Source organism: Cololabis saira, chromosome 4 (genome assembly GCF_033807715.1).
Source record: "Cololabis saira isolate AMF1-May2022 chromosome 4, fColSai1.1, whole genome shotgun sequence".
NCBI classification, from domain to species: Eukaryota; Metazoa; Chordata; class Actinopteri; order Beloniformes; family Belonidae; genus Cololabis; species Cololabis saira.
In genome coordinates this window covers 31,834,502-31,843,998 of record NC_084590.1, presented here as the reverse complement: position 1 = coordinate 31,843,998, position 9,497 = coordinate 31,834,502, and the positions used below count along the sequence as shown (strand labels likewise).

Genomic DNA, 9,497 nt, shown 5'->3' with positions numbered 1-9,497 from the left:
CTGGATGGGGAACAGGGAGAGCATCGCGTTAAAAATAATGCATCAATAATGAAGAAAGAAAGAAAGAAAGAAAGAAAGAAAGAAAGAAAGAAAGAAAGAAAGAGGGCTCATGCAATGTATTAATTTAAGTGCTATTACACATATTAACAGAGGGGTGGCAGAGTTGTTCCACTGTTTGATGCTAAGCAAAGGAGGGACCTGATCAACCTCCAAAGTATTGATTTATTTGATGACATTGACATTATAAATGAACTTCAGACTGTCTTTTTTTTTAATTTGTTTTCTGCTAAACTCAACTAGCTTGTTCTGTCCAAATATCAAAACCCAAATAATAGCTCCTCAAAAGTTAACAACCACTGTATCTCCTTTCATTTGGGCTTCATGAAGAGAGTGAAGTTCTTCTTTTGAATATGTATTATCTGACATTACAAGCCACTGAACATGTGAGTTGTGGAGTCATTTTATCAAGTGTATGTCTTTCCCAGTTTGTAGGTCTCTGCACGCTTGCTTTTACAACCACTCAGCAGCGTGTAGAGCCAGGTTATTAGTGCCATCAGCTTGCTCTGTGCCCTGTGCACTCAGGTGCATTATTCGTCATTTTGATGTCACCTGTGATCTTGTTCTTTTATATATTTATTTTCTTCATAAATGCACCTATGGCGGTCGTTTTCACCACAGATCCAACACTAATTTTAGATATACTACCTTGTGACTGCAGGGGTAGTATCAGAAGCACGTATAGTCCTGAGAGTCACTGTTAACGAATTTGTCAAATACAAACAAAACACAAATACGTGACACATGGCGGGTGAGCATGCACACAGACAAAAACACAACACTGCACTCCACTTCAAACATGCAATGCTTCTGAAGTTGCATGTTTTTGCACATGCACTCTTGTATACTTAACTCACCCTCCGAGCTTTACTCTGGTATTTAACCGCCTTCTTAGTGTCTGATACTGCTCTCTCCACATAGTCTACTGAGTGCTCCACATTGTACTCTATGCGGTCTATCATTTCCCCCTAGGAAAGGTTAGTTACAGAGGAAGTGTGGGAGACAAACAGACAATAAGAAAAAAGGAGGAGGCCGATGTGTAGGCAGGATGAGGAGGAGTGGATATAGATAGAGATGAGGTGAAGGACAGGGAAGGGGTAAAGGGGGAGGAGCAAAAAAAGGAGACAGAAAGGACACAAATAATTATGTCACCCGTCTGTTGGTCTTTTTGAACTTTTTGCATTTTGGGATGCGCTCCTTTGCCGCCTCCACATAGTCCTGGGCGTTCATAACAGTCCGCGCAATGTTGTTCACCAGCTCGCCCTGCACAAAAGAAACAGGGGTCCCAGAGTTGGTGAGAGCAGAAAGCTGTCAGATCACACTTTCAGAAAACTGTCTTTGACCACAGCATCAAGTAGATGCTTTTGTACTTAACGTGAATGTCTCATACAAAGAGAAATAGTATTATATTATGTATTCTTTAAGAAAAAAAGAAACATTAAGAGTTAGCAATCAAATAAAAGTGGAACTCCTCATCAAAGGATCCTTAATTTTGCACATTTAGGATTAGTCCATGATCATTTACAGTTTTCCATACATGCGGTACAAAAAAGATTTCCCAAATTATGCCAAGGAGAAAATAAGGTATTATGGGTAAATTACCTTGCTGTGTTAGAAGGGGAGCAGCATTCGCTGTTTTCTAGAGCTTAGAGTCATTGGAGTGGTGACAGGGTAGCGCGGTGGTGCAAGATACAAAAAAGAGGAAAACAGAGAGAGAGAGAGAGAGAGAGGGAGAGAGAGAGAGAGAGAGAGAGAGAGAGAGGGTGTGTTGGGGACAGAAACAGAAAAAGCTGAAAAAAACGTCAAATTAACAATCTCACTCAAGTATTTGCTTGAAAGATTGGCCCTTTAGAAAGTGAGGGATAAAGTCAGTTTTTTACACTTTGACAAGAGAATAAAAGATTATACACATAAACACATACAATGGTTTCTCCTTTTTCCAGCATTTACTGCCGCTGGAGTTCTCATTTTCTTAACAATTTCACTCAAGGGTCCATTTTTGCTTTTTGTAATTCAGTAACTGAGTATTTCTGCCAAGTGAAATCCCTGTAGGGGAGCAGCCCACACACTCATGCAGCCATACACACCAGCATCAGGCCGGAAGATTAACCCCAAGCCCTTGCCTACACCGAGGACAAATATTCATCCTGTGTATACAGACATAAGCAGTTAACTCTGAATGTTGCTCAATGTGCACCAATTAATATCTATAACAAAATAAAGTGTTCTGTGATGATTGATGTTGGTTCATAATGAAATAATTTAACCCCCTGATGCCAAATGTCGCATATTTGATACATACCTTTTTGAGACCTCTGCACCACTCCCAGAATCAAAACAATAAAAAAATATTTCTACAATTAAAAAACTCTGAAAAAACAGGCACAATAAATAAAGAAAATCATTCTTTTCTGCATATCATGTAATCTATCAAGGGGTTAAACAACTTGTTACTTATTTATCTTAAGGCTTATCTCACAACCAAGAAAAATGATAAACTGATTCTGAAGTTAAAAAAATACTTTTTGTCTTATCTGTCTTTATTTTTTGAGGTATTTTGCAAACATCTAAACAGATCGAGCTGAAATCACAACGTTCTTCCAAATGTGTTAGCATTGCATACATTTACACTAATACACTTGTCATAAAACTTTAAACTAAACAAATAAAATAGAAAATCTGTTAGTTTCTGTGTAGTAATAGGAGTTTTAGAAGGCAGGAGCAGCAGCTGCTGCAGCATGCTGGGTAATGGTTTCACTGTGCATTGTGAATACACTTGTGTCGCCGAATCTCTGCATCCGCCAGGACACTTGTCAAAGCATGTCGAGACTGCACATTACTGATCATAATTACTTGCAAATTTATACGCAGACAGCATTTGCAGTTTGCAGTTTTTCATTTGAATGCATTTGGCTGAGCCCCAACCCGAACAGCTGTAGGAAGTGAGACAGAGAAAGAGAGGGAGAGTATCCGTGTCATCACCTGGCTCTCCACCAGCATGGCCATGTCCATGAACATGTCGTGAAGCTCTCTGATACTGTTTTCCAGCTTGATAATCTCATTGTGCCTCGTCTCGATCTCATTCATTGCTTGCTGGGTGATGTTGTCCATAATGATCTGAGAGGGCACAACGTGACACGTTGGTTTGGTTGGGGAGGAGATGCAGTTGATTAAAAAACGTGATATTTGTGCTCATGCTGCGTTTGTTGAATCACTTACCCCCGAGGTAAAGATAGCTGGGTTATCACTCTCCAACATGCTCTCCAGCTCCTCATTTGTTGTGTTTCTCCCAGCTGAAAGGAAAAACAATGACACTAATAAACATAAGAGAAAAAAATGTGCTCCTATTAAAAGCTTTGCCAGACGTGTGCAATGCTAACAAGTCTTGTTGAACTAAGAGGGGCGAAAATCACATTAAGTGCACTAATAAAATACCTTGTCTAATAATAGGCACCCCCTCCTCCTTTAAGTCCCTTTGAGGGTCAATTAAAACGAGCCACTTCTCTGTTTTCCACATGCTCCCTTTCTCACCTTCTCTCTATCTTTGATGCCCGTGAAGGCTTTAAATGTTATTTCCCCGTGTGTTTGAACACCAGTGTAAATGGGAAAAATGCATTTGTGCCGGAAGAGAGGCTTAGCGTCTCTTCCAAGAGTTTAAAAGTGATTAAATAATAGAGAAATGAACCAAACTGAAATATACTAAAAGGGCCAAGCGTTTATCAGTCAACAGTTCAGACCGCACAGAGCGAGCCGATGGCCTCGTGGCCTGAAGCTACTGTACCTGCTTCATACATTTTATTACATCTTATCCGAGATCAGTCCACATCTGACAGTCAGATGTTACATAATCTTCCTCACAAAGATAAGGTCAGGCCCAGCAGCATGTCAGATGAATGTGAAGGTGATTAATGGTGTGAAATGTTATCCTGAGACATTTATTATTTTGTCATTTCTTCCTCAAAAAACCCTTTTTTTTGTTGACTCTTCTCTCACACACATAACCCAAGTGTCATTGACCTTTGATGTTTGAACCAAGATCTAAGAACTTTCAGCTTTAAAACCAAGTTTAATTTCCTTGCCTTTACACGGACGTGGTGCAATCTGTCGAGATGGGTTACAGTATGTGCAAATGTCAGTAATGCTCAGTCAATATGAATATCGGTTGTAGTTTTAAATCTCACACTAGCAGATCATCTTTTGACATTTACTCTTTAATTGCCAGGAAATGCAGGACATTAAAACAACATAATTTGGAGCTGTGAAGCTGAGTTCATGTGCTTGTTCAGTACCTTCTTGAGCTAGAGGTAATACTCTCCAGATGCTCCAAACAAACTTTGTTGTGTCCCCCTGCTTACCAACCCCCTCCCGATGACAGCGTGTCTGCGTTTTGATGCTTTTGCCCCTGATCCGCTTTATTTTGCCCAGCAGAGTTGTCCTAGTTCATAAACATTTTCCTACACCGACGCTACTACCTGAGCATGTGGCTGCTGAATCCGCCTGCAGAGCTGCTTCTCACGGGCTCCATAACTGTCCCACTGTTGCTGATGGTGCAGACCACCGCCTGACTTGTCAGCACCTCCGATCTTTCCTGTGCATGTTTTAAATCCTCAGCGGGGCCCCGCACGGTAAATATAGGATCTCACATGCTGCATCCCCTCTGATACATAACTGGGTGTTAAAGAAGTTATAGAGACTTGCTATATGACATCATCAAAACACAGAAAACGTGAAAGCTTCTGTAAACAGCTGTTGTAGTTCAAAGGCATCATAATATTTAGCCAATTATCACCTTCCTAAACACGCACACGCATCTGACCACCATCACACAGAGATCTTTTGTGCATTAAAAAACTCTTTTGGAGCAACGGGATCAGCATGCGCAATAACTATTGGAAAAATGCATGTAGCATTGTTCCCATTAGCATCTCTCTTTTTGTTTTATTCATCTTTTTTAATTCTTACATATTTATATTTTACTTTACTTTTACTATTTCTGCACTTTATCTATCTATCTATATATATATATATATATATATATATATATATATATATATATATATATATATATATATATATATATATATATATATATATATATATACATATACATATACATACATATATATATATATATATATATAAAAAAGGACCAGCCCCTTCGATAAAGCACAGTAATTTCGTTGTGCCTACAGCCAGTATGTACAATGACAAAAAAGAATCTTGAATCTTGTGATGCCTATAAGGTTTCTTTACATGTTTTACCGAAGGACAACTCACAGTATTACAAAGACACAGAAAGTCATGAACTCTTAATTAGAAGTTCAGAGGTATTTCTAAAATGTGATTTAATAAACTACAGTATTCAAAATGGTCAAATGGTCACTAAATTCAGACAACAGATCCTTTTCTTGGCCAACAGTCTGACTTCTCCCAGTAGAGACAGCACAGGTGTACTATAATTAATGATGGCTGCATTCCCCTTAGCACATGCTGGCTCACTGTCATGGTGAAGCGGGAACATTTAATGGAACTGAGCCATCATTAATTAAATCTGTGCGTTTCCAACTGCGACAAGTCAGAGCGCCTGTGGTGAAAAAGGTCTGTACAGTTTATTGTCTGTCAGCCCCTATGAATTAAATGTAGTGGACACGCAGGTAATTTCTCTCTTAAATTCAGTTTTGTAAAAGTGTAAAACACCACAGAATTAAACAAAAGACAAGATCTCAGGTGTGAACTCAAGTAAGGCAATTAAATAGATCTGACCATTTCCTGTTCTCTTGATTTTGAATTACGGGTGTTTTGTTTTACAATGTTTTAATTGCCTTTAAGTCAGTTTCTATCATCATGCCCAATTTTATATTCTAAGGTTTGTTTATCTCATCATGGATACTACTTTTACTGATTTCATTCCTAGTTTTTAACATTTTTGTCTTATTGATATTTGGGCTGTTATCATTTTTCACAGGGGAAAGATGTTTCAAATAGGCTTTATGAATGAACTTGACCTAATATTGCACAAAAGAGTTCATATTTTATGAAAAGAAAAAGAAAAATAATTAGAATTGTTCTCTTGTAAGCAATGCTATCTTTCTTGATTTAGCATGCCGGTGAGCTTTAGCAGTTAGTGACCTCAATCTGTCCTGATAAATGATTTTAAAGTATTCAAAGTATAACTCTCATGGGAAATTACATGCATTTTTGAAGGAATGTTGTGACTTTTGGAGAAATATGATTATCGACCGTGCAGAAGGAAGCAGGGGCAAAAACAACAAGGCAGCTGAGCAGAGGGGGTTGCTGCTGCCAGGAGAGAGGGTCCCTGTTGTTAGATATTCAGAAGTGTCAGTGGGCTGATTTTGGTAGCTCTAGAAAAAAAATGGGTTACCTGAATTTTATCGTATACACCAGACAAATATGAGAGGGGTATTTAATCTTGTGGCAAATGGTTAAGTGTCTCCAGAAATACTAAGCTACTTTCTCACCACCGTGCCCCCAGCAGCTGTGGCTCATACAAGAAATCGGAGGCGGCTGCAAAATCCCACGTTCATGAACTAATCAGACTGTGTGTGAGAATGTGCGGGCACTGTGTATGGTTGTGGCTTAGTGTTGGTTGTCGTGGGCCTCGGCGGCAGTGCAGGTATGTCGATGGTGAGTGATGACAGTCAGGAGTCGGACCCAGTGATTGCTTTCATGAACAGAATACTGATGAAGCAGCTGTTGAACATCGCGACTGAAAATGTGTTAATTTCTCTTAACATGCACGGAGCATACGGCATCTGGTCCAAACTTGGTATCCACCTCAAACCTGTGAATTTCATTTAGGTGATTATGTGGTCATACATTTTTATTACCAGGCTTAAGAATCTACTCATGCTCAGTAACCACAATTGACAGCAGTTTGAAAAATGAGAGGATGAGGACAAACACACATGCACACTAACAAAACACTCTTGTGGTCTCCTTCCCTATTTATCTCACTTCCTACACAAACACACACATACACACACACACACCTTATTGTTGTTTTTTTTAAAGCCATGACAGGCTGTGAGGGAGGCACTGTTTTGTTGCCATGGAGACCCAAACCCTGAAAAGGCTGATATGAAGCCACAGAGTCTCACAATGCCCATAGTGTTTCATAGACTTTTAAATCATTAATACTGTATTGCTTCCAGTAGGAGCATTATTTAATTCCTGTTGTTATGTAACAGACGAAGTGAGATCCCAGAGGAACCGAGTGAAAAGGCTGCACAAATGTTCAGACGTGGGAAACAAAAGAGTCAAGTCATTTTCATTCGTCTGCCCATTGCAGCTTGACCCTGCACATGAATTACAAAAAAGTGAGGAGAATTTTCTTTTATCTTTTTCTTTATCTGCAAACATGCATATTGGTTATTTTAAACAAGCAGTGTTTGCATTTTTAAGCCAGCTAAAGGAGTTGTATGCTGAGAAACACACACACACACACACACAAAAAAAATCAAATGTCAGCGATACCCTGCAAAGCCTGTGGCCACCTTCCCCCTTGGCCCTGCTGGGTTTGCTCACGGCTCTGTATGCAATTACAATCAAGATCAAAATTATTCATATTCATGTACAATTCTGGCCTGCTTTATAAAAAAAGCAGATGTTTTTCAAGTCAAACACTTCCACTTTCTCTGTTCTGGAGAAAGGAGTCGACCGAACAGGCGAGCCTCAAAATCAGACGGAACAATTCAGCTTTCATACTGGTCAGAGAACACTGGTCCTTGCAAGGAGATTACTCAAGCAGTGGCATGCTTTATGTGGACTTTAAAAAGGCGTATGGCCAGTCCATCGTCCTGCGGGAGTGCTTAGGAGGATGGAGTTTCAGAGCTCACTGGTATCGGCCATTTGGTGTCTGCATGACTGGAATGAAAGCTTCTCAGTGATTCCCACACCAACCGGTCAAAGGCACTGTAACATCAAAGACTCAGCCTACCAGTTGTACACACTTTATTATAATTAAACTGAAGTCTTAGGAACTGTTTTTCTGTCATTTTCTTTTTCTGCTAAAAAACTTGTCTCTTTGGTCCATTCTGTCATTCCATCTCTGTGTGTCAAGTCCCTTCCTTGGCGACAAGTGACGTGTGCGACGACCAGCTGTGACTCCACCAGCTGACAAATCAAGCCCAAATGAAGCTGGAGGAGTTCATGGAAAAACAAATCAGGTGTGTGTTTGTGTTAGTCCTCTAATTAACCCTGGAAAATGTGGTGACCTCTATTCTCCCTCTAACTGGCCCACATTCGGTGAGTGCATACAGGGTGGAGCTCGCACATATAAACGGGCCTCATGTGTCCCCTCTGACTGACAGATGGCCAGAGGAAATTACATTTATTCCAAGTGGCTTGCAACTACAGTGACTGTCCTTGCTATCCTCAGATATTACCACTAAATGAGTCATGGTGTTTGTCTTTGTATGCATCCATGTGTGTGTATATAAAGTGACTCCATCTTGGTGACTGTGAGGGGCAGCTGGCTTGGTTTAGTCTGCCAGGATGACGTGGCAGGAGCCGAGTCAGTTGGAACCCGGGACCTGCAGCTAATACCTGTCAAATCACATTACACATACAGTGCAACACGTGTGAGAGGAGCTTGGATCTTAGCTGTGGTAACCTGGCATGTGCATACATATGGGTGTGGGTGTTTGGCGGTGTTTGTGTTGTGGAAAGTGGTTCCAGTGTTGTTTTGGTACTCTGCACAAGCCATAACAGAATGTGGATGGGTTAAACTGAAATTTCTCTCATAACATCTCTATAGAATCTAGCCTCTTCTCCATAACCCTTATTTATGACGATGTGTCGAGCTGTTATCCTGAAGTTTAAGAGGTTGAAGTGTCAGGATCGCACTCCCGATGCTGCATTATTATAGTTTATCATAACATGCCTTTAACTTGAACTAGGCAGTCATGCCACCTTGTTACTCATGTGGAGAAATGTGTTTGTACCCTCCCATTAAATCAAGAAAAGATTACAATGGTCACTGAAATAACTTGAAACTGACAAAAGTAATTAGAGATTCATTGAACATTGACAAGTGAAAATCAGACATTTCTTTTGAATTGTGGTTCAAAAGAAACATTTTTGACAAATTCCAGTCTGACTTTTTTATGATTTGCTTTTACCAGTGGAGTCCTCCACAGTCGTCTTCCTTTAGGTCCACTTTAGCTCAAACAGTGACAGATGGTGTCGGCCCCCGTCACTGATGTACCTTGACCCTGGAGCTCCCTTGAATCTCTTTGAAAGTCACTCTGGCCTCATATTATTTGTATTATCCATCTCATTAATTTGTCAACAATCTTGCAGCTATGTCCGTGGTGGTTGGCCACAGTGCCGTGGACCCTAAACCTCTGAATACAATTTGCAGCTGTGCCTGTGGTCACAGGAACATCAAGCTGATTGGAGATGGTCTTCCAACCTTTAAC

General features: G+C 40.2%; 1 protein-coding gene across 4 annotated transcripts in view; it reads right to left on the bottom strand.

Moving 5' to 3' along the window:
• The window catches only part of stx1a (syntaxin 1A (brain)), an 81,001-nt gene that overhangs the window by 7,655 nt on the left and 63,849 nt on the right, over window positions 1-9,497 (bottom strand). The window contains exons 7-9 of one of the 4 annotated variants that reach the window (XR_009782496.1): window positions 3,277-3,350; window positions 1,660-3,174; window positions 1,210-1,320 (exon numbers count right to left, since the gene is read on the bottom strand). Coding sequence is in view for 3 of the 4 variants with exons in the window: in XM_061719459.1 (XP_061575443.1) it covers window positions 906-1,025; window positions 3,040-3,174; window positions 3,277-3,350 (329 nt within the window). In the remaining variant the exon portion in view is untranslated. Of the gene's footprint in view, window positions 1-905; window positions 1,026-1,209; window positions 1,321-1,659; window positions 3,175-3,276; window positions 3,351-9,497 lie in introns of those variants that run through there. The other 3 variants (XM_061719458.1, XM_061719457.1, XM_061719459.1) reach the window with 3 other exon arrangements.